Source organism: Scleropages formosus, chromosome 17 (genome assembly GCF_900964775.1).
Source record: "Scleropages formosus chromosome 17, fSclFor1.1, whole genome shotgun sequence".
NCBI classification, from domain to species: Eukaryota; Metazoa; Chordata; class Actinopteri; order Osteoglossiformes; family Osteoglossidae; genus Scleropages; species Scleropages formosus.
The window spans coordinates 23,624,713-23,650,445 of NC_041822.1; the positions used below are offsets into that span (position 1 = coordinate 23,624,713).

The 25,733-nt window shown below is 47.3% G+C and overlaps 1 protein-coding gene across 1 annotated transcript; it reads left to right on the top strand.

Annotated features, from left to right (window-relative positions):
- Window positions 1-1,063: 1,063 nt before the first annotated feature.
- On the top strand, window positions 1,064-24,211 carry ift81 (intraflagellar transport 81 homolog). The gene is made up of 19 exons (XM_018731490.2): window positions 1,064-1,139; window positions 1,706-1,855; window positions 2,547-2,650; window positions 3,387-3,567; window positions 4,265-4,354; window positions 4,907-4,972; window positions 5,271-5,381; window positions 5,946-6,030; window positions 6,382-6,545; window positions 8,727-8,822; window positions 10,949-11,095; window positions 15,570-15,719; window positions 18,854-18,982; window positions 19,568-19,657; window positions 20,642-20,728; window positions 21,531-21,602; window positions 21,721-21,806; window positions 21,891-21,936; window positions 22,858-24,211. Exons 2-19 carry the CDS (start codon window positions 1,712-1,714, stop codon window positions 23,038-23,040), a joined length of 2,031 nt encoding a protein of 676 aa, XP_018587006.1. The 5' UTR covers window positions 1,064-1,139; window positions 1,706-1,711; the 3' UTR covers window positions 23,041-24,211.
- Window positions 24,212-25,733: the final 1,522 nt, after the last annotated feature.

Sequence of the window (25,733 nt, forward strand, 5' to 3'; positions counted from 1 at the left end):
CCGCAGCGATACAAAGTGTCCGATGAGACACGAGTTCCAGGGAATCACGGTATCATCTCCCCGATTGACCCCCAGCGACGAGGACCCTGTAAATCTGTTACACTGTATCCATTAAAACACGTTTTCTCCGGCACTGCTCTGGATCCGGTACCGTAATACTGTACTTTTCTACACGGTTCTTTTACCTTCTGTATCGATACAGGGATCACAGCACTTTATCTTGAAACTTGTAAAATGACCTGATCTAAAACACCACCAATGACACGTGGTAAATTGTACAGAAACGAGCACTGAGGGAATAATAGTCGCCGTTATTTCTCATCAGTTTCAATATTCAGTATCGATTTATATTCATTTTCCACTCTCTACAGCGTAAAACTTTAATTTTCCGATTTTCCAACTCAAACCCGTGTCATAACTTTAGCATTTTCGTTTATTCGTGTCATTATTTATGTTACAATCAATCGCATTAGAGGAACACTTTTTATAGAGTTTATAGCTCATATTGATAGTTTAAATTAATACATTTCAGTACATGTACAGTGCTGTAAGATTAACTTAGAACATACTCCAGTAAATTTATTGACAAAACCAACGGGAACAGTGAATCAATTCAAAATAAAGAGCCTGTCTCCATCTAGTGTTCTGAAATAAAACACACACACACTAGTTTACGCATAAACATTTATAGACAAACCACGTTAAAATAATATTTTGACGACAAAGGAAAGATGTATATATATTATTATTATTACATTAACCAGACGTGTTACAGCTGTAGACTCTTTCAGACTCTTTCGTCTGTCTGTGGCACAATATTATAGCTACTGTACTGCATTTTCCACATGGAAACGACTAAAAATATCACAAGCGAAAGCTCTTGAAATTAAAACTAAAAAGAATTTTGAATCAAAAAATTAAATTAATCGTGTTAATATAGCGAAAGGGTAAGTAGCAACACGTTGTGTTGTATTTTGCTTACTCAACCGCTAAGCCAATACATGCATTATATAGAGTGCGGGTCTAGGAACACGGAAGTAGGTGCTGGCTCTTCCGGAAATGACGTCACGGAGATCCTCTGCCTCTTAGCAACGGACTGACGCTTGTCGTGATTTTCATGAAGTATAAATGCGAAAACGGTATGTATACGTCCCGGTGCAGATGTCGTATTAAAGCTGTGTTTTACAGAAAATAAACAAGACAGAGACTATGAGTATGAGCATCCCACTTTTTTTAAATTTAGACGGTTATCCCGAGTAGACTAACCACTTATTTAAGGAATTTACTGTTAGCATTAGCAGTTAGCTATTGTCTCTCAAGAGGTGCAAATTATTATTCGTTCTTAGCTGATTAAATGACTAAGTGTTTTAATAGTTTTGCTATGTCTTTATTTAACTACGTCAGGATGACGGTAAATGTCCGTTAAAAGCGGCAGACACGACTCATTGTCAAGCGTTAGCATAGTAAGTAGTCAATACTGTATACAGCAGCTTCGCTCACGTTTAAATAAAACTGCAGACATCATTAGAGTTACGAGAGTTACAGCAATCGGGCGACAGTGTCTTTTGTGCTGAAACTCAACTAGATGTGATGTTTATACTAGAGAATAAAGACACAGCACCGCTGGTTTCCACACTTGTTTACCAACAGCTTTCATGATCTCCTTTGTTTTGTTTGTGTTGCTTTGTCTCAATGTGCTTCGTAGGTCGGCATGAGCGAGCAAATCAAGTTCATCGTGGAGCAGCTCAACAAAGAGCCCTTCAAGAAGAACTTCAACCTCATCACGTTCGACTCCCTGGAGCCCATGCAGCTCCTGCAAGTCCTCAACGATGTCCTGGCAGATATTGACCCCAAGGTCCGGGGCACCTGGGCAGGAAATGGGCAGAAAATGGGCATGATTGTTGGGTTACTTATGTGGGGCAGCTGGTAGTCAAGTGGTTAGAGCAACTGCCTTTGGAGCCAAACGTCACGGTAGTCCTTATCCTAAATTGCCGCAGTAAAATTAAACAGCTGTGTAAATGGGTAAATTGCTGTAAGTTGCTAGATGTTGTAAGTCGCGTCACATAAATGTAAGTTTGTTATTTAAACCACGGTGCAGGACAGCAAGTGCGAAAGGAGGTGGGTTCGATCCCCAGCTCAGTCTCTGTGGAGTTTGCATGTTCTCTCTGTGTGGGTTTCCTCTGGGTGCTCTGGTTTCCTCCCACACTCCAAAGACATGCTGTTTGGGTTCCCCCATAGTGTGTGAGTGAGTGAGTGAGAGAGAGAGAGGGTGTGTTTCACTGATGTATGGATGAGTGACCCAGTGTAAGTATTGTATCTAGCAGTGTAAGTCACCACGGTGAATAAGGTGTGTGGACTGATAACACTACACAGAGTTCATTGGAAGTTGCTTTGGAGTAAAGTGTCTGCTAAATAAATGTAATGTAATGTAAAGGCAAGCACTTTAACAGATCTGTTATTGGCTCTGGTTTTTGGTGGACGGGGGATGGAAACGAGTGAAATGTGAATCTCACTTGTTCTTCTCATCTGGAACCTCCGTCTTGCAGCAAGCCATCGATATCCGAGAGGAGATGCCAGAACAGACAGCAAAGAGGATGTTCTCCCTGCTGGGAATGCTGAAGTACAAAGCACCTGGAAGCACGGCCGAAGCGTGAGTCGCGCTGCAGCGCATCTGTGGTTTGTAACCTGTCGGCAGGAGGGTGGGTCGCTGCCTATGATCATGACCCGCGGAGGATCGTCTGTTTAATAAAGATGTTTTTTAGGTCCTTGTGATTCTGCGTGCAAATTACTGTTTTCTTCCATGTCATTCTGTGATCTTTCATAAACAGTTTGTGGATTTATTTGCATTACATTTATTAATTTACACCTTTTCTTAAAGAAAAGTTACTTATGATATGGTATATGGGGGACAGTTGGTAGTGTAATGCTTAGAGCTACTGTTTTTGGAGCCAAAGGTTGCAGGTTCGGGTCCCTCCTGGTTGTAGTACCCTTGAGCAAGGTCCTTACCTTATATTGCTCCAGAAAAATTACCCAGCTGTATAAATGGGTAAATAATTGTAAACACCTTAACATTGTAAATCACTTTGGAAAAAAGCATTAGCTAAATAAATAAATGTAAATGTGGATATTATGCTACTTGGAATTATTTAACCCTTTACACAATGGTGTGATTTTTTTTTTTTTTTTTTTTTTTTTTTTAACTATCAATTCAAGATAAGTACCTTGATCAAGGGTACTGCAGCAGGAGGTGTGGTGCAAACCAGGGTCCTGCTGCCGCCTTTAAAAGTGTTTATAATTTTTCATCATTCCATTTGTCATACATGCTGTTTATAAATGGCCACTTTTGGAGAACTTCTGATTTGATTTGCGGGGGGGTCCAATTGCAGAAGTGCTTTTCGACAAGGTCTCGTGACAGGCAGCAAACCGGTGATCCACCCCATCCTGCACTGGCTGCTCTCGAGGGTCACGGAGCTCAAGAAGAGGGCTTACCTGGCCCGCTTCCTCGTCAAGATCGAGGTCCCGGCCGAGTTCATGCAGGATGATGTCATCGCCGACACCTACCACCAGGTGAGCGCGCAGCGAGCTGCACGAATCTGTAGCTCGAGGCTCTCACACCCTCCTTGCTCACGCCCTCAGTGTAACAATACAGCACCGTGTCTATTCAGCTGTACCTTGTAGGTATGCTGAGTGGGGAAATGTGATGGCAGACTGGCATCGAGTAGAGCTGTTCAAAGGTATTCAAACAGTTTTAAGGGAACAAATACTAAAAGCAATTTAGTAAAAGAATAATCAGAAACTACACTGTGATGTTGAGTTAGGTAGCACTGGTGGCTTACACTTTCTAGTCTGGGTTTGATTTGGGAGGGATTGAATCCAGCAAAGTCGGTGTGGAGTTTGCATGTTCTCTCTGTTTGTGTGGGTTTCCTCGAGTTGCTCTGGTTTCCTCCCACAGTCCAAAGACATGCGTCAGGTCAGCTGGTCGCTATGAGTCGTCCTTTGTGCGCGTGTCTGTGTGAATGAGTGTGTGTGACTGCGTTGGGCTGCCGTCCGATCCAGGATGTGCCCTGCCTCACACCCTGTGCGTCTGGAATAAGTTATGGACCTTTCACTTTACACATAGACATCGCTGCAGAACCACAGACTTGCATGTATCGATGAGCGGAGTACTGACCACTGAAGAACCAGGTACCCGCTTTGCTAGCCGCGCCACCGGGCTCCTCCGGTTCGAGATGACATGTTTCACAACACGTTCCCTTTCCCCCAGTATGAGGAGCTGGTGGAGGGCTTCAAGAGCTACCACAAGGAGTGCGAGCAGCTCCGGGGCTCCGGCTTCTCCACAGCAGAGATCCGCAGGGTGAGCACGTAGGGGGTCTCTTGGTGACTGCCCCCCCCCCCGGGTCTAAGGCCCACTTGTACATCCTTCACAAGTACAATGACACATCTTCAGAGGCCTTTAAGTTGTAGTACAGAATTGTTATTGTATTTCAAGTGCTGTGAACATCTGTAGAGTAAACCATGTGTAAGAGCAGTGTACCTTATGTGTATGTCAATAATGTGAAATGGGGCAGCAGGTGGCGTAGTGGTTACGACAGTTGCCTTGTCATAGATGTACCCAGGTTCATATGCCGCCCCTGCTCTAGTACCCTTGATCAAGGTACTTACCGTGAATTATTGCAGGAAAAATAAGCCAGCTGCGTAAATGGGTAAATCAGTGTAAATAACCTACTATACAAGGATAACTGGAGAAAACATCCCTTAAATGATGAATAGATGACTGAGTAATGAATAAATAATAATAATGAACAAAATCAGTATTTATACAGATAAGATTTTTGGTGCAACTTCCACTTTTAGTGACAGTGGAAACTCGGAAACGAAATATTTATTCTTTGTTGTCATGTCTCAGGACATCGTGACGATGGAGGAGGAGAAGGACCAGCTGATAAAACGGGTGGAGCGCCTGAAGAAGCGAGTAAGTCTGCAGTCCGGAGCAGGCCGCGTTCCCAGAATGCCGGTCGTTCCCAGGCGGTAGCCGAGGAATGAAAACGCGACCCCCGGGACACGCCGAGCGTTTCCTTGAGTTGACAAGCTCCAGCGCCACGCGTCGAGGCGTTAATGGAGCGATGATTTGCGGGGTCCGTCTGCGCCGCTGAGGCGGAATGAGGAATTGGATGCCAAGCAGTTGCTTTCGGAGGGTCTGGGAAACCTGATCTGGGTGGGCGGAGGTTTTTCGGTGGGTCTCACGCTGCCCTCCCTCCCCTGGCCACCAGGTGGAGTCGGTGTCCAACCACCAGCGCATGCTGGATCTGGTTCGAGAGCTGCGGCTGGAGAAGGAGAGGCAGGAGTCCCTCGCCCAGCAGAAGCAGGAGCTGAAGAACCAGGTGCCCGCTTTGCTGGCCGTGCCGCCGGGCTCCTCCGGTTCGAGATGACATGTTTCACAACACGCTTAGCGCCACATCAAAGGGGCGGAAGCCCGCTGACCCGAGACGCCTCCTTTTGATTCACAACAAAGGCACATTTTTATTTGATCTATAAATGTCTGTCTGTGAGTCCAAAGGCTGCATCTAATGGGAAAATTAAAAATAAAAAAAAAAAAAAAGACACTCCTTTGATATTTTAATTGAGCCGTAAGGAAACGGTCATGTGAGAGTGGTGGAGATTTATTAGAACACGTTGTCTTTGTGGTACGGTGAAATTAATGGAAATTTCGTCGTACTGACCTGGTGTAGTTTGACATGGCGCAGCTGCCTGAAGTGTAAGGGCACTAGAGCGGGAGCGGAGTATGAACCTGGATCCATCTATTACAAGGCAGCTGCTATAACCACTATGCCCCCTGCTGCCCCATGTAACATTCGTTAGAAATTCTACCTTTACAAGTGCTTGATGGTTATTTCCGTGCATGTGTTTGTGCGTGATTCGTCGTACCGCCATCGCTCCGCACCCAGCTGTTTCAAGCGGACCAGAGGCTCCAGAGACTCCAGCTCCAGCTGAAGGAGCTGAGACAGGCCAGCGCCGACGCCGACCCCGAGAGTGAGTATCCCACCACCGCGGAGGGGTCAGAGGTCAGCAGGAAGGGGCGCCTATGGATCCCACAGAAGGACCGGAACCGTTCAGTCTGGGTTCTGCTGCTCTTCATCCTAAGACGCTTTCCCCAAAAACATTTTAATATAATGCGATGCTCATGGTTGGGGTCCCAAGGCGTATTTTCTTCATCCTTTCTTCTAGTGGCCTGTTGAGTTATAATTCCATTTTCCATTGTATTACAAGAGCCCATCGACTTGCGACAGGGTCTCGTCTTACACTCGATAATGGGGCGGCCGTCGTAAGTCGAGGTCCCTGAATGAATGAACGAGTGACCGACTCTGCTCTGGGTGCCCCCAGGCCTCATGAAGCGTCTCGAGGAGGAGATCAAGATCAACACTTACATGGTGAATGAGAAGCTGCCCAAGGAGCTGGAGAGCAGGAGACGGGCTGTGCAGTTCCTGCAGAAGCTGGTCGCAGAGCCCGCCATGGGGCAGGATGACCTGCGGGAGCTGGAGGAGCAGGTGGGCCTCTGATCGGACACCAGGCCCGATCGTCCCGTCATCTCTTGACGTCCCAGTTTGTGTACGGCGGGCGCCTAGGACTTCTGGCGGACCGTGTATTTTCTCATTTTTATTCCAACTCGTTTTTCTCGTTGAACTTGTCCAACTGGGATTCATAAATCTCATACAAATCCGGGATTTATAAATTAATGCCTTTTACATTCCAAAGTCACTGGGTGGTTTCTTCAGTGCACAGTCCTGTAACTTGAATTATTATGGAAAAATTATTCTGCTGGTTGGAGATGAACTCAATGCATTTGCAATGGACTGTGTTCTCTCTGTATGATCTTTACAGCTTGATGTAAACAGGCGTTTCGACCTCAAATACGTGCAGTTCGCAGCAGCGAAACGTCCGGTGGCACATCAGAGATGCTGTTCAGTCCCTGAAGAATTCTAGTTTTCGTTAGTACCGAGAACTCTGCTCATCCCACTGCTGTGTTTACACTGTCTCCTCATCTTACAAACAGAACTGGGACTGGAAATCTGTTCCTAAATTACTCTGTTTGTATCTCTGAAGTCACTTTTACTACTGAGCCACAACCTATAAAAGCTTAATAACAGATGTCCCTTGTTAGAGTTAGTAAAAATCTCTGCTATAGCAAATGTAGCTTATAATAACAGGAAAGCTAATTTAAAATGCCCAAAAAATTACATTAAAAATGTTTCCACAAACTTCTATGTGGTGGCGATTGACGACTGATCAATCCCACAAACGTGCAACGTTTCTATTTGACCAACACTCAGGATCATCAGACGCAAGTCGTAAACACTGCGGAAGTGAGTTGAACTAAGGCGGTCCCACGCCGCTCTTCTGTTTGGCCGCTCTCTACGGCCCCTGTCAGCTTAGCGGGTCGTATTCCCTCCGCTTTTGCGGCAGAAAACCGAAACAAGTCCGTTTTAAAATATACCAAAGGGAAAATGTTTCCACCTTTAAAAATCCTTAGGCTGACTGCTGGGAACAGGAGGAGTCGGCGTGTTCGCTTTATTTCTACGGCTACGTATTCCACCCTTTCAGATGCGAAGGTCACAAACTGAGCAACGCTGGCATGTTCCGCTCACACACCTGACATCACCTGTGTCACATCACAGGCTGCCTCGTGTGCGAGCTTCCTCTTTGTATGTGCGTTATATATAGTGTGTACGAGTGTGTGACATGCCACTTGTCAGACATAAGAGATGATATCAGCGTGGACTCGATAACGACATGAGACGTAGGTTGTGATCTTATGTCCTTTTGTTTTTAGCCCTGAATCATCAATTGATCAACTCAATCAATAACCTACTTGTCCAGGCCATGGTGACATCCCGTATGGATACTGCAACTCTCTCCTCTCTGGCCTTCCTTCTACTCCCATCAAACCTCTACAGCTGATACAGAATGCTGCTGCACGAGTTGTGTTTGACTTGCCGAAGCGTTCCCACGTATCTCCTCTCCTCGTTTCTCTTCGCTGGCTTCCTATAGCTGCCCGGATCGAATTTAAGACCCTGGTTATTGTCTACAAATGCATCAGTCGAACTGATCCCAGATATTTACGAGACTTGGTCATTCGCTACACCCCAACCAGACTGCTACGCTCATCTACTTCTGCCCCCTTGGTGGTCCCACGCACGAACGGTAAAGCATGGAGGTTCTCAGTTCTGGCTCCGCTGTGGTGGAACGACCTCCTCCTCCCGCTCAGAACTGCTGAATCTCTGCCCACATTTAAAAAGGGTCTTAAAACTCATCTCTTCCGGACTCGCTTCGCCCATCATCTCTTCATAAGTTCGTACAAGGTGTAAATGTTCACGATCATGCTCGGATCAACCCTTTACACAGCCACTCCTGCAACGTAACAAATGTTCATATGTATCTCAAAAAAAGCTACTAGGAAAGTGATCAGGAATTGTCAATATTCTGATTAAGTTTTACGTAGCTACTCCTATGATGAACGTTGGTTCATATGGTGGAAAGAAACTAACTGTACTTAATCACACGTCTAAAAAGCGTCTCTCCTAATGTCGTGAACACGTTGTGTTTTCTATGAGATGTACGTCGCTTCGGAGAAAAGCGTCCGATAAACGGATACATGTAAATGCAATTGCAAGAGAATGACAGGCGTTGCATAGCAGTACGGGTCATTTCTGTTTGCCATTTCTCATCAGATTCGGGAAGTCAATACGCAGATAAACCAGCTGACTGAGCAGAGGATGGTGAAGAACAACCCTATGGATGACAAACTGTCCCTCTTCCGGCAGCAGGTGATTTCTCCTCTCGTCTCCTTTCCTCTCCATTTCCCATCCTCGTCCGGCACATTCCCTTTGGACAAGAACGCCACGTGGTTCAGTCTTTCTTTTCTGCTCTCGAATTGGTGGGTTCAGTTTATCTCTAGATTACTGCCGCCGTGTCGGGTTTCGCTCATGAATATGCATACGCAGGACCGAGACTGGACTCGGTAATCAGCCTAAAGCCCGAAAAGCAGCGTCTCCTGGTCAAGTAACTCATCGCTTAGAAAATATAATCCAGGAATATCCATGAAAATCTTTAATGTTTGCAAAACTTGGTGCTACAGTCAGTGGCACATTGAATGATTGTTATATAACAACAGTTACTTCTTTGTCACACATAAGGGACCCTATCCTCGGTTGCGTGGTTGATTCTGCTGTCAGGTATGATACGTTAGGCTTCCAGTTATTCTTTTAACTGCCTTAATATTTGATCTGAAGTTATGTAATGCCAGACATGGCACTGCATTGACTCTATATCCCACAAGCCACCGGTATGATGTATCACTACATTTACATTTATTTACATTAATTTATTTAGCAGACACTTTACTCCAAAGCGACTTCCAGTGAACTCTATGTAGTGTTATCAGCCCACACACCTTATTCGCTGCAGTGACTTACACTGCTAGATACACTACTGACACTGGGTCACTCATCCACATCAGTGGAACACACTCTCTCTGTCACTCACGCACTATGGGGGACCTGAACAGCATGTCTTTGGACTGTGGGAGGAAACCAGAGCACCCAAGGAAACCCGTGTAGACACGGGGAGAACATGCAAACTCCACACAGACTGAGCGGGGGTTGAACCCACGTCCTCTCGCACCACTCTACTCGCTGTGCCACCATGCCGCTCTATACTATATATTATGCACTATAGGTGTAAAATGACTGATTATGGATAATCACTTTATTGTCAGGTTTAAAAGGCTGATTTACAGGATGTAAATTTTACTGTGAGTTTGCTCTGCTCCTTCAGGCCATCGTGGTGTCAGTGACCATTTGTGAACCGAGTCCGATGGGACCGACTGAAAGATCGTGGCACCCTGGGGGTTACTTGTCAACTGTGACTTGATGAATTCTTACCCATTTTCAGCAGTAGCTTTGAGGCTGCGACGGGCACCACAGATGGGGGTGCAGCATTTAGCCATGATCAGGGAAGCTTATGGGAAATGGTTTTGGCTATTTTTGGGTGAAAGCAGAGCAGGAAACGAGGCACTGGGATGGATGGGGATGGAGCCCTGATGACATATGGAATAGTAATCATTTAGATGTGAACTCATTTCACTGCAACCTTCTCAGGAATTTGGCTTCACGATCGTGGACATGATGGGTATTTTAAAAATGAATGTCTTTTTCACCACTTGAATAAGAACTACCAAACAATTAAAAACTGAATGAGCAATTAAAATACAGTGCCATGGAAAAGTGTATTATTCCACATTTTTGACACTCTTATGTTCTCAGGTCACCCAAAATCTGATAACAAAGGGCACCTTAGTGAACAAATAATGCAGTTATTTAACTTATGTAAACAAAGTTATCTGACACCATCTGGCACTGTGTGGGCAAAGTATCCCCTTAAACTCACATTTTTCTGAACCGCTTGTCCCATTCAGGGTCGCGGGGAGCCAGAGCCTAACCTGGCAACACAGTGCATGGGGCTGGAGGGGGAGGGGACACACCCAGGATGGGATGCCAGTCTGTCGCAAGGCGCTCCAAGCGGGACTCGAACCCCAGACCCACCGGAGAGCAGGACCTGCCCCACTGCGCCCTCCCTTAAACTTTATGGCTTATTTCACCTTTAGCTGGAATGACTGCAACTACCCTATAATTCAATATCAGTCCTTCACATTGCTGTCACGCTGTCGGTGAAAACAAAATTACATTTACATTTATTCACTTAGCAGACGCTTTAGTCCGAAGCGACTTACCATGGATACTATGTAGTGTTATCAGCCCCTACACCTTATTCACCAAGGTGACTTACACTGCTAGATACACTACTTACCGATTAACCAATTATCCAATTAACTTGGCATGAGAAACTGTGCTTCGCTAGTCTAACCATAGGATGGTTCGTTTGACCCTAACAGGCCTCCATCATTGCACGGAAAAAGGAAGCAAAGGCAGAGGAGCTGCAGGAGGCGCGCGAGGAGCTGGCAGCAGCCGAGAAGGAGCTGGCCCAGAAGAGCAGCCAGCTCCGCGACCTGGATGGCGCCGAGGTCGTCCGGGGAGATGAGGTATGGTTCGACAACGCTGGCCATGGGGACGCACCTCGGTAAAGCTCACTCCACCCCCCTGCCGTGCCTCACCATAATGAACATTACTGTTCATATGACTGACAGACTTGGAGCATCCTCTGTGCATGTTAAATACACACTGGCCACTTTATTAGGTACACCTGCTCATTAACGCAGTAATACTCAGTATATATGACACGTTCTGACTGTTACTGCGGGTCTGAGTATTAGAATTGGTAAGATGTGTGATCTAACCAATTTCGAACATGGTGTGATTCTTGGTGCTTTCAGCATCTCGGAAGAAACTGCTCCCCAGGGATTGTTGCACACTAAAGTGTCAAGACTTTGCAGAACTAAACATAAACAGAAACGTCCAGTCAAAGGCTGGAATACCTTTGTAGTGAGCTAGGTCACAGGAGAATGACCAGCTAACAGGAAGTGCAAAAGAAAGAGCTCAGCACAGTAGTGTGCAGAACGGTATCTCAGAATGCGCAACTGAAACCTTCAAGTGGCTTGGCTACAGCAGCAGAAGACCGCACCGGGTTGCTCTCCGGATAGCTAAGGACCGAAAGATAAGGTTCCAGTTCAACTGAATACACATATTTGTGAGGGAAGGTGGTGTTGAACAGGGTTACGGACAGAAAGGACTTGTGCTTATTTTATGGTTTTTTCATCCACTTCCTTTCACTGATCGCTCTGAAACAATCTTCTTCTGTCAGAGGTTATGAATGGTAAAGCGAAGTACAGTTTGTGCCTATTAATACACATCAGTTGAAAGGGGGAGTAATCAGTGTCTCCGCCATTCAGCCCCTCTTGGCCCAAGAAAAATTCCCATACCGGCCTATTAATAGAACTCCAGTGAAGACCCTATAAATGGGCAGCATTGGACGGGTTTACTGAAAACATTTTCCCTTCGAGCTTCGGCGGTTTTGTAAACTGTCCGCTAAATATACCTACAAGAAGCGAGCAGCCGATTCGCCTCAAAGCTTGAACCTCTCTCTGAGTCACTACTGTCCCTCTGCACAAAGGGGGACACTTATTCCTGTCCCTCTCCATCATGGACATTTACACCAGTGTTCCTCTCTCTGATGGAGGACACTTAGCCCTGTTTGTGTCTGTGATGGAGGGCACTGTTTTCCCATCTCTTTTCTGTGATGGACACTTACACCAGCGTCCCTCTCCATGCCAGAGGACACTTAGTCCTGTCCTTCGGTGATGGAGGACATTGTTAGTTGTGTCTCTCCCAGTGACGGAGAACACTGGTACTCTGGAGCAGTTTGTGTACAGCAAGAGTGACCACTCTGTATTTTGACAAACCAGTCCTGTGTCCTGTGCGTCCACCGCCAGTTCTCCTGGCCAGCTTCAGTGCACACGGGTTGTAAATGGACCAACATGGCTCACACCAACAGTTCAACATCTGTTGGAAGAGGACTTTTAAGAGCTCGTTGTCTCCCCAGCAGGCGGAGACTGACATCGTGTCTGAAATAGCCTTCTGGGCTCTCCCTCATCCGTTGTCCACACGTGTGCTCCCAGTGCATGTTTATCAGCCTGTCCCCTAATCATATAGTCTTGTTGAGACCCAAACTTAGCAAGACGCAGCAGAAAAGGTGTGAGAGCGGGGCGCCTGATGTGGGCGGATGCGCGAGCCAAGAAATGGAGCGTCCATTTATGGTAACAGTGCACAAAGAGGAGAGGCCTAGGGTCACGCACATTCTTCTGCTTCAAAAACGCAAGCACCGCGTACTCAGACTCTTGCTGATGGCTGTTTGGTTGTCATGGCAACGCCGCCCAGCTTAGTGGGGTCGACCTGCGATCTCTGCTGCCTCTGTGTGGGAAAACAAACGGGACCCAGTAAGAAGCAGAGTGAATTTTTTTTTTAAAAAAAGTCTAAATGTACTTATTTAGCAGACACTTTTCTCCAACGCTGCTTTCAATGAACTCCATGTAGTGTTATCAGCCCACACACCTTATTCACTGCAGTGACTTACTCTGCTAGATACACTACTTACAATGGATCACTCATCCATGCATCAGTGGAACACACACACACACAATGGGTGAACCTGATCAGCATGTCTTTGGACTGTGGGAAGAAACCAGAGCACCCACTGAAAACTCACAGGGACAACATACAAACTTCATGCAGACTGAGCAGGGATCAAACCTACATCTTCTTGCACTGCCAAGGCTCTGTGAGACAGCAGCGCTACTCACTGCCACTGTGGTTCTTTAAATGCTGTTTTCTAACTGTGATAAGTAGGGTATCCTTTTCCCATTGTTACACTCCACCATTCATGAAAATGAGCAAAAATTAATATATAAAATGCACAACACCTGCAGTGATTGATATTTTGAGCTTAAACATATGGAGAAACATATTTATGGTGCTGGCATTGACTGATTATGGGTAGGTCAACTCTGAAATTATGCACAGTACCATAGGAATGTAATAACTGTACCAGTAAAATGCCTATTAACAGCTGGAGGGACAGCTGGTAGTGTAGTGGTTAGTGTTGCTGCCTTTGAACTCAAAGGCCGCAGGTTTGATTCCTATCTCCAGGGGTAGTACCCTTGCACAAGGTACTTACCTTAAATTGCTGTAGTAGAAGGTACCCAGCTGTATAAATAGGCAAATAATTAAAAGTAGCTTAATTTTGTAAGTTACTTTGGAGAAAAGCATCAGCTAAATGAATATACAAATAGCCTGACCTTTGACCCTTTTTTCTCCTGAGAAGCTTATTCTCTGCGTGTAGAATTTTCCATAAGTTCTCAGTTTTCCAGCAAGTTCTGGGTGTTCCTCTCCTTTTTTTTTTTTCCCCTTTTTGCAGTTATGATGCCAAATAGGGAAGTTGTAAAATAAAAGCGTGCGGTGGCACTGACCTCACAGGAGACTCCGGAGGGGCAGAAGAAGGTGGTTAAAGTGCTCGGTCTTGTGTTTACTGTCCAGAATCAGGTGGCATAGCGATTAGAGCCGATGCCCTGCACTCCATCGAGCCTGGTTCATATCCCGCCTCCTGCTCTAGTACCCTTGATGAAGGTACGTAACTGATCATTTATGTAGCGTAAAAAATACAGTACAGTAAAAAAAATACGCTGATACATTAAAAATGACCCTGCTCTGTAAATGGGTAAATAATTTGCAAGCCATTTCGTCGGGGGGAGCATGTGCCTTAGCGGTCAGTGTTGTCACCTTGCATTCATAGAACCTGGGGTTGAATCTCACCTCCTGCAGTACCATTGATCAAGGAACTTGCCCTGGACAGATTTCTTAAAAAAAAAAAAATTACCCTGCTCTATAAATGGGTAAATCACTGTAAGTAGCTTAACGCCTGTTAAGTGTTGCTCAAGCGTCGGCTAAATAAATAACCTTCGTTATCATTCTAATTTGCAACAGTGCAGAAAGTTATTTTTCCCCTTTCCGAAGGCAGAAGATCACCTCTACAATTTAAAAACAAAAAAAAACACCGTAAAGGACGGTCAACTTTTGGTACGGAGTCAACGGATCAAAACCGAACCCTTGATACCCGGACCCTTTTTGACCGCCTGTCCTCCTCAGACAATAAGACCGGGAGGCGCTGAGCTCGCGTGGCACACGCGTGTCACTGGGGATCAACGCACAGCCTTATTCTGCGGCGTTAATTCCTTCGCCCTTGGGTGCCCTTGGTGTCTCGGAGCGCTCCCCAGGCCCCCGCGTGCTCCCACCCGCATACAGCACATTCTGTCATCTCCAGACCTCCTCTCGCGCCTGACGACATTTACAGCCGTTGGCTGCGCTGCAGGAGCCGGCGGGTGGCCGGCGTGGGGGGTTTGGGGTTGGGGGCAGAGGAGCTCCGTTTGTCCACCACCGCCGTGGTTTGTCTTACCGGGATGTTTGCTGTGTCCTTGGCTCATCGCCTGGGGCAGGGGAGGGAAGTGTGGGGGGTCTGCAGGGCGTGCGTTTCTCTTACTGCCCATAGAGTTGACCCCCCTCCCGTTCGAGCGGCGTTGTACATACAGCTTTGTCGTAACTTTCTTCACCGTAACTGCCTGGCTAGACCACAGGTCCCCTCAGCAATGGATTCTGACTTCCTGCCCAGTATGACAGGGGTGCAAACCCCACCTGTCCGACATGTGCCCATGATGCAGCGCCCCCTTGCTTTCCCTCCATGGCACTGGCTCAGCCTGCCGAATTCCCTCGAGGAGCGTTGAGCCCTAAGAGGTGAACGAAGCCCCCCTCTGGGGTGTGTGGGCCGGACGTGGCAGACAGCTAACAACGTATGAACGTGCTGCTTGGCTGATAACCGTGGTACAAAATGTGGTGAATCGGAAGGATAAACAGGCGCAGAGTCTCTGACCATATGATGTCACTGTAAATAACAGTACGCTTGTGCTCCCCAGGAGGAAGGATGTCTGCGACAGTACGTTGAGCTATTGGTACTGTTTGAAACTTATCGCTGCCCCGTGTCTCTCTCTTTCTCTCTCGAACCCGTGGCAGTTCAAGCGCTTTGTGGCAAAGTTGCGCACCAAGGGCACCGTGTTCAAGAAGAAGCGGCAGGAGCTTGCTGAGTTGAGGGCCGAGTACGGGGTCCTGCAGCGCACTGAGGAGATCCTGAAGCAGCGGCACGAAGCCATACAGCAGCAGCTGGTAACAAACACACAAACACACACGCGCACACACACACACACACACACACACACACTGTGAAACACAGACGCACACAACATGTGTTCTTCCAAAGCCGCCCCAACATGGGCACAGTCAAGTCGGGCCCGAGCCTTCCTGGAAGCGGTTTGACACCCTTGAACCCGAGCGGCTCTTGACGTGCTGAGGGGTCTGGCTGACGCAGGGAGGCTGCGCCCGCTGCTATTTGCGAAGGCAGCATCTGCTCCCTGAGCCGGCATAGCTCCTGCTCCCAGAATGCCGGGTTCCCTCTCCTGTCACTGTGACCCCACCCCTGTGCAGCTGCCACTCCACCCATAACTCCTCCCACTGCAAGGGGAGCATCAAACCAATTGTGCGCACACGCACGCACGCACACTATTGTCCCTGTGGGGCAGAACCCTACAGTTTAGCCTCTTATCTGTACAGTCAGAAGCTACTCAGTTACTTAGATGATGCTTCCTTCTAAAGGTATTTTACTCATGTATATGTCATTATTTTTGACTGGAGTGATTTAGGTGAAGTATTATGCCCAAAGGTGCAACACTAGGGTTCTTTCCGTGACTTGAATCATAATCCTACAAATCCATGTACATCTATTTAGCACACGCTTTTGTCCAAAGCGACTTCCAACAAACTATGTAGTGTTATCAGCCCACACACCTTATTCGCTGCAGGGACTTACACTGCTAGATACATTACTTGCACTGGGTCACTCATCCATACATCAATGGGATACACACACACAGTGGGGGAACCAGGACAGTGTGTCTTTGGACTGTGGGAAGAAACCAGAGCACCCAGAGGAAACCCACACAGACACAGGGAGAACATGCAAACTCCACACAGACTGAGCAGGGATTGAATCTTTCACACCACCCAGGAGCTGTGAGATAGCACTGCTCACTGTGCCACTGTGCTGCCTCATGTCCCTTAGTACTCTACTTCCTGTTGCCTACATATGTCATATGCAAGCATTCTCATAAAATGTGCTCATATTGAGAATTTGGATTTGCGGGCAAATGTAATTCGTATCCTGATTTGTCCCCTAAATTTGCATGTCAAATTCCACTCACAGTAATGAGAATGGAAATTTCTGTTTGAAATACAAGCCTTACTGATGTCCAGCACCAAGCAATTAGACACCCCCCCCCCCCCTTACCCCTCACACATGGCATGGCTTCTACAAATCTCCACTGTTTGCTGGCTCACAGGTATCACTCCAGAATCTCCTGACTTTTGTAATTATACTTCAAAATCATCTGCTCTGATAATAAGCTATAAATGAAAAAAAGCTGTAAAATTTTAAAAAGGCAAAGGAAAGCTTTGCCTATTTGTTTAAATGTTGAAGTGATAAAATGGTTAGAATTCTCTTGAAGGGCAATATCATTACTAATGACTGTTATTTGATTTGCAGTTCTTTTAACGCAGGTGTCGGTAGCTCAGCAAAGAGGAATTACGAGGGTTATGAGTGTTTATTAAGTACATTACAGGAGCTCACTTGTTAGGTACTCTAATATTAATATAATCAGATACAGCCCATTTAAAAACCATCTTATCAAAGTGGTTTACAAAAAAGTTATACTGTGGATTACAACTCTAAAGCAATTTACTATATCCACATGAAGAAAAATACAGCAGTAAAACAGCAGCAGAACAAAAAATTAAAAGACAAAATGGTATGCTAAATTCTCAGAGGGAAAGGTTAAAGAATAAAGAGCTCACAGGTGTGTTATGTAGAAGCGATAGTGAACATGTGGGTCTTAAGCCTGGATTTAAAGGTGTCCAGAGCAGTTCTGATTACATTTTCTCCATGTTTAAAAGATTAGGCAAGAATTTATCAGATTTGATGGGGGAAGATGGATTAACCTTATGTGGCTCAGGCATGCATTCATTTCCAAATGGAATGAATGGTAATATAGAGTTTTTTTTTTTTTTTTTTTTTTTTTCCAGTTTATGGGCCAAACTTAAGGAACTAATTGTGGTCATCATGCAAGGAAAGCTTCTATATCTGCTGTGAACAGACCTCTTATGCAAAGCTGGGTATCTGTATGTTGCTCAAGGTAAACTTGCAGAATCCCTGTGCAATTTCAGTTATTCCAGTTTCTTTACCGCCTGACCGTCTGCCATCCTATACATAGCGTTACTCGTTGACAGACTATAGGCATGGCCTGATTGATCGGCTCAGTTTCCTTAGCCGACCGTGGAGTGCTTCACAGCTCTGCTGCATGTTCTCGTGTCTGTTTAGGGCTGATGGTGACTGATAAGGACCTGAACAAAGAGCAGCTCACAGCACCCACCCCCCCCCCCCCCCCCCCTCCAGTACCTTTCCACGGGAGCCCAGATCAGTCGTATTTTGATTTTAGAGTTTACATCTTAACCACAGCCTTTCCTGCTCCTTCTAGTCCATCCCTGAGTTTGAAATCTCTCATGTGATTTATTATTTGGGACGGCACATGGCGTAGTGGTTAGCGCTGTTGCTTTCCCTGTGAAAGATCTGGGTTCAAATCCCACTTCCTTTGTAGAACCCTTGATCAAAGTGTTTACTCTGAATTGGCACAATAAAAATGACCCAGCAGTATAAGTGGGTAGATCATTTTATCAATGGGGTTGCAGGTAAGTATGGTGGTTAGAGCTGGTGCCTTCGGACTTGAAGGTTGCTGATTCAAATCCCACCTGCTGCTGGAATACCCCTGGACAGGTCACTTCCACTAAATTGCTCCAGTAAAGATTATCCAGGCGTCTCAATGGGTAAATAACTAAGTAGCACCGTAAGATAAAAGTGTCAGATAAATTACTGGAAATAATAAAAGAATCAGATGATGTGAGAGATGGCTGTGCAGTTGGGATGAGGGACGTCTCAAACTCTGACACTTGCTTTGAGTCTACATCAATTATTATTAATGGCTCCCTGGTTCCCAGCACTCTCTCGAACCTCTGAGTGGGAGGGAACCCCATCCCCTCATTGCCTGTAGTTGTAGCTGCTTTTCACCTTCTGCTCCAACACCTCTGAAACTATCGAACACGGTTCAACCGGTCACTTTGACACTGCAGCGCAGGGGTGTCGCATTGTTTGTACCAGGGGGCCTCCATCCCGCTTGTGTCTTGTGTGCGTGCAGGAGTCCATCGAGGCCCAGAGGGGCATTTCCGGGTACAGCAACACCCAGGAGGAGCTGGAGCGCGTGTCGGCCGTCAAGAGCGAGCTGGACGAAGCCAAGGGTCGCGCCCTGGACAACATGTCTGAAATGGTGAGCGGAACGAGGGAGACCCGGTTGGGTGGAGGGTGGGAGCCCCTCTACAGGTGGCGTCAAAGGGTACGTCGCTCCTTATGGTTCACTAAACGCTAAATAAAGGTTAAAAAAAAGTTCCAGACTGTGATTTCTTTAAATCCACCTGCCTTATCAGTCTGTCGTCCCTTTTTTTGGACATGCAAATGGAGCCCCCCGCAGCCGATTAGGCCCCTGCCCAATAAGGTGGTCCTGAAAGAGAACAGCAGCCTGCAGTCCAGTTCTGTGTTTCAGAGCTGGCAGGGTGCGCACTTGGCAGCATCTCGGGGGGCTGTGGGGGAGGTGGTCGGGAGGGTCTCGCTTGCCATGAAGGAGACATTTAGTGACCCTTCGGCCTGGCACCCTCCGAAAAGCTTTGGATTCCGCGGAGCCCGGTCTCCATCGATCATGTTCCTGTTGGCGTACGACGGGAAAAACAGGACGGTGTCGGGATGCCAGGATGGTGCCAGGCCATACCCGTGCGAAACGTAGAGCTGCCTGGTGCCAGCTTGCAGGGGGGGGGGGGGGGCGTCCTTTCGGCCCAACCCTGCCGCTCTCTTTCTGCAGGTCAGGAAGCTCAACGCTTTGATCGCGGAGAAGAAGTCGGCTCTGGCGCCCCTCATCAAGGAGCTGCGGCCCCTGAGGCAGCAGTGCCAGGTGAGGCAGCCCCGTCCCTGAGGGAGTCCCCAGGAGTTCCACATCACCTGCTTAACAACTCGTCTGCAGAGACACTGAAAGCTTTAAGAATCGCTGACAGTGTAAAAGCTCTCAAAGTTACTGCACTCATCCCCTGCGGCAAAGGGCCCCGTATAATAAGAATCTGAGGTAGCTGTACAGGCTTCCCTTGCACGTGAACGCTCCTATTACATGAATTTGGGGTTATGATTGCGTGTAATTTGTACTGTAAACTTGACGTAACAAGTCACACTTATGAGAAAAGAAATTGCATTTCACGATATGAGCCTCACGGGGGTGCGGTGGCGCGGCGGGTTTGGCCGGGTCCTGCTCGCCGGTGGGGCTGGGGTTCGAGTAATGCAGAATGGGGGGAAAAAAACAAAATACTATAAGACAAAGGAAAGTCTTACCTATCAGTTCAAAACCTGAAGTGATAAAACACATGGAATTCTCTTGAAAGTCAGTATCATTACTAATGACTTTGTGTGGTTTCGTTTTGTATTCATGTATCACTTGTGATACTTTATGAGTAGAGACTGGTTATTCCTGTTAGTAATGATTACAGTCAAGTTCAAGGTTTATTGTCATGAGTACAAGTACTTGTACAAAGTACTTTGAAATTCTTGCTTGAGTTCTTTTCTACAGACTATGGACAAAAACAATAGATCGTAATGCACAAAAAACAAAACAATAAATAATGCCAGTAACAATAACAATAAATAGCCAATAGGAATTATTTTGTATACTGCATTTAAAAGCAACTTCTCAAAGCTCCATAAATTGGTTAAAACTTTAAAGCGAAGAAAATTAATAAATGGAAATGTAAAAAAAAAAAAGTGACATAAGACCAGAATAAAACAGTAGAAAAAGAAAAACTGATTAATTAATTGATTAACCTTCAGTGGCTCATGGAAGGGCCATGTTTCCCATTGTGTGTGTGTGTGTGTGTGTCTCTCACAACAACAGGAGCTCAACCAGGAGTACGAGGAGAAGAAAGCCCAGTACGAGAGCTGCGCAGCCGGACTGGAAAGTAATCGGTCCAAACTGGAACAGGTACCAGCCGGTCACTCGTACCCATGACACCGGTGGCACCACTGTCCCTCTGGAAGCTGGACCCATCTGTGCAGAGCTCCTCACAGAGGGACAGAGGCGACTCACCTGTGGATGTGACTGAGAAGATGCCCATATTTAATAAGACTTCTGATGTTTATTAATGAGATCTTTCACTTTATGTAGCTTTTGAGCTGCAGTCGATGACCTCGTCAGCACTCCCTGGGGGGTCTCATAAACACCTTGTAAACACACAGATGCAGCTCACAAGTGTCACGCACACAACTTGAGCTCTTCCAGCCTCAAGGTTTCGTTTACATCCCCGGTCTGGAATGCCGCAGTGCACCACTATGGCTCGGAGGTGGTTATGTAACGATATTTAGGCATAATTAGTTATGATTGTGGCACAGTGGCTGTGCAGGTTTCACTGTTGCCCCCAAGGTTGAAGGTTCGAATAGAGCATCAGCACTTCTTCCCCATATTCACCTACATTGCCGCTGTTTAGTGCTTTCGAGTCAGTGTCGCTTGTTGACTCCGTCCAGATTGTTCTGTCCTTGGTATAGAAAGGGGCGTATCCACTGTCACCACGATTTAGTCCATCCATCTGATCGCTGGTCGTCTCTTCTTTTTTCTCCAGCTTTTAACGTCCTCACCGTCTTTTTGAGAGAATCCGATCATCTTACGATGTGTCCAAAGCGTGATGACTACGGTGTCATATTAGAACAGGGTCTGGTCCTAATACTCGAACCCGTGACAGTGATAAAAAACAGGCAGACCTTTGATCATGTGCCCATGTCACACACAGGAAGTGAAGGCGCTGCGGGAGGAAATGGAACAGGAAGAGAGCCGCTATCACTACATCAGCTGCATGAGAGAGGTGAGTGGACCATGTGATCCTGCTGTGCCCACAACCTCCCCCCACCCCGCCCGTAAAAGTACCTTTCTAGCAGGTGATGGGGACCACATTCCGTCACTCATCTCTCCGCTGTCCACAGATCACCGAGGTGAAGATCCAGAGGGCGGCAGACGAGATGAAAGCGTACGTCTCCTCCGACCAGCAGGAGAGGAAGAAGACCATCAGGTGGGACGAGGGGGTCCTCACACTCGTGGTCCTCCATCTGAAAATATGTTGTGCATTTTTTCACTCGCTGTTCCTGCTTTTCAGGGAGCAGTACATGAAGAATATCGCAGAGCAGGAGAGCCTGGGCAAGGTGGGTAACACACACACACACACACACACACACACACACACACACACACACACAGAGACAGACGCACAGAGTTCTATGGCTGTGTGCTCAGCCCATGGTGAGGGGCTCACAGGACCGGAGGGGAGCCTTCTCAGCACCGTCCCCCGACATCAAAGGCAAATATTGATCATTCGTGAGTGTTTGACGAGTCCCGGTCCTGGTGCGCCATCTCCTCCCCGCGGTGACCTGGTACTGCGCCTCCCCAGTGGCCGGATGGTGACCGTACGCAACCGCGAACGCAGTCCCGTGACCCTAAACAGTGGTACATGCAGTGTAAATGATAAGTTATTTTGATCTGTGCATTATTTATTCATATAGTTTTATTGAATTAATTATCAGTTATTAATTTAAAGAGAAACGTCAGACGAATACAAAAATGGGGCATTTGATAACTGAGTCCAAAACCTTAAAATCACAATGCCGTCTATGAAAATATAGACAGTAGTAATGTGGCATTGAGAAAGGGGTTAAACACGGGCTCCTCGCTGCGCTTCTGGACTCATGAGTGTGGGACGTGAACGGACTCTAAAATTATTGTATGACGCTTTTTCCACAGCTAAGCCAGGAAGTCAAGTCCTCAATAGTGTGCTAACATACAGTATGTGTAGGGATTATTGCGTATTCATTTCTACGTGAATAATCCTTCATATTGTGGCAGTGAGACATCCTCTAATAACTGTAATAATATTTCTTTCCCGAGACCGTCCCACGATCCTCAGGAGCTCGCACGACCTCGGCTGGGGTCGCGTCCACGGGTTTCGGACGCGCTCCGGTAGATGACGGTTGAGCTGCGTGCGCCGGCGAGTGGCCGTGTCGCATGCTTCGGCGCCGACCCCTGACCCCTGACCTCCTAAAACCCCCGTCCCTCTTGTCGGTCCACAGAAGCTGCGGGAGCAGCAGAAGGAGGTGCGCGAGAGCCATGGCTCCAACATGAAGCAGATGAAGATGTGGCGCGACCTGGAGCAGCTCATGGAGTGCAAGCGCCAGTGCTTCCTGCGGGCGCAGAGCCGCGACTCCGTGGGGCAGGTGATCCAGGAGGGGGGCGAGGACCGCCTGGTGCTGTGAGGCTCGCGCCCCTGCCCCAGCCGCTTGGACCGCGCGCCCCTGTTCCTCTCCTCCATCGCTGTGCTCTTTCTTCCTTGGTTATGTAATGTGTTGGGGCAGCAGGTGGCGTAGCGGTTTGACCCATAGCCTTGTAACTGAAGGACATGGGTTCAAATCCCTGCTGTAGTACCCTGGTACTTAGCCTCAGCTGATACAATAAAAATTACCCGGTACATAAATGAGTAAGTCCTTGTGAGTAGCTTACGGTAGAAACAGTAACATCGAAAGTTAGGTTGGAGACAAGAGTGAGATGATGATTATAATAATACCAGTTTTATTATTAATATTTTAATATGCCACAATATGGAACTACAGTGCTTATTTTTACTTGTTTACGAATGACTGAATAAATAGTAAGCATGCAGGATATGTATATTTTATGAGAAACGTTACATCTCTATAGAACTCGTGCAGTTATTTTTGCTCTTTTATTGTTCCAGCTACTTTACTTCGCTCTCGGTGTAAAATCCTCCCGTCGGCTGTGAGTTTGAAATGCGGTCTCATTAACGCGGTCCCGCTGGCGCCCGTCCAGCAGCCGGTGTGGGACGGTGCGGAAAGTGGCTCCGAGAAGACCAAGTAGGGGGGTGCAGCATTCGGGGAGTGTGGTGGGGGGGCGTCGGGTAAGGGGAGGCCTCGTTCGCTCGTCCAACAAATCCCCCCCCCCCGCGTCTCGAACCATCTTCAAGAACACGGCTCGCGTGTGTGTCTAAAGATAACGGCGGACAAAGTGTCGCACCCGGGCCGCTGCCGCCCCACGGTATTTTGGGAAACAACAGAGCTGACCTTGGACAGAGGGGCTTGCCAAGTTTGGAGCTCACCGGGAGCTCTGAGCGGTGTGTGCGGCGGAAGGGCACTCCTCCGACCCCCCCCCCCCCACGTATTTCACACCACTTCACCAATGGGTCCTGTTTCACCATGTTTTACTCTTGTAAAACCAGCCTTCCTGTCTGTATTTGCACTGTATCTGCATTGTGCACTAAACTCCTCACACTGATTCACACATTTATACAGCAGGGTAATTTTTACCGTATGAATTCAGGGTTAGTACCTCGATCGAGGGTCCCAGAGCAGGAACTGGGATTCGAACCCAGGGCATTGGGTGCAGGGTGTCTCCTCTAACCGCTATGCCACCTGCTGCAATAAAAAAAAAAAAAAAAAGTCCTTTGCAGCCATTGTGTATTTTTATTCCGTGTCTTTCGGTTTTCTGATGGAAGCAGCAGCTCCGAGTCGCGGCCGAAGGGTTCGAGACGGCGGCGGGTGTGGAAAGCGGAGCCATAAATGACACGTTATGATATATGTGCAGTCGGTGCGGCGGGGAGCCTTGCCACGTGCGCTTTATCTTTGGACGTTACCTTTCCCCTTGACAGCGGTGCCCTCGCAGCGCCATTCCAGCCTCCCTCTATATAGATGCATATTTGGCATGATTGTGGGGCAGCGACATGCCCGGGTGCTGGGAACGGGTTCGAGGGGCACGGCAGTCCGGGCTCGGCCTCCTGTCGAGATCCCCTCCCCCCCGGGGTGAAAACACGCATCAAACCATTTTAACCTGTAATGTTCATTGTGGCACAGTCCTTGTTTCCCCTCAATTTGCACACAACGCGTACGGTTCGTTTTCCGATTAATTCCCCCTTTTTCCGAAGGGCTCTTCGATCGCCTTCGGTCGCCTCCGTTTATCTCTCGGAACTCCTGCGTCATCTTACCCGCGCCATGTTTTATTCATCACCTCCCGCCTTAAATTTCTCCCGTGTCAGTCGTTCTCGCTGCCGGGCGTTTCACGCGCCGCCATTGTCTTCAGTCCCTCGCTTTGCCGTTTTTTTTAAGGACCCGAACATAAATGAAAGGGAGAATCGGAGCCTTGATCTTGGTCTTAGGCAACGTTTATGCTCCCTTTAAAAAGGAGGTAGGACCGAGTGAACGAGCACTTTTCAGGCCCAATGTTGAACTCGATATGTTCGCTATAAAAACATGACATTTAACGGGACAGCTGGTCCTGTAGCGCTCGCAGCTGCAGCCTTTGGACCCCAAAGGACACAGGTTTGAATCCCACTCATAGTACCCTTGAGCAAGGTACTCACCTAAAATTACTCCACTGAAATTACCATGGGACAGCTAGTAGCATATTGGGTAGAGGTGCTGCTGCTTGTGGGTTTGAATCCCACATCTAGATGCGGTACCCCTGAGCATGGTACTTACCGTAAAATTACCCAGCTGTATAAACGGGTAAATTTAAGTGTGTCAGATACATATAAGTGTTACAAACACTGAGCCACTTGTTAAGAGGCTCTGCTGCAGTGGGATATGAAGATATATCCTTTAACTGACGGAACACTTTTTATTCCATACATCCCCGTTTCTACCTGTTCTGAGCTCATTTCACCCCCACAGCAGGTATTTCACGCTGTGCAGCGGCTCGTACCGCATTTTGGGACAGAGACCTTTTAGGGACATATTTGGTGTCTGGAACTGAAAAGGGGGGTCAGCCTGGGTGTGTTTTGGATATTCAGAGTTTATCGACCTCTAAATTACCTAGAGCGGGGGTTCGAGCGGTGCTGGTCGAGCCGCTCTCTTTTAACGCAGACAAACATCTGATATCACAAGTAGAGAATGTACGCCGATGAGCCACAACATTAAAACCACCTGCCTAGAATTGTGTA

What these genes read in the sequence shown, in the direction of transcription:
- ift81 (XM_018731490.2), top strand. Translation starts at nt 1,712, where the DNA reads ATGAGCGAGCAAATCAAGTTCATCGTGGAGCAGCTCAACAAAGAGCCC. An exon ending in CCACAGCAGAGATCCGCAGG is followed by an intron (nt 4,355 to 4,906) that starts GTGAGCACGTAG and finishes GTCATGTCTCAG; the next exon opens with GACATCGTGACGATGGAGGA. An exon ending in CCCTGAGGCAGCAGTGCCAG is followed by an intron (nt 19,658 to 20,641) that starts GTGAGGCAGCCC and finishes TCACAACAACAG; the next exon opens with GAGCTCAACCAGGAGTACGA.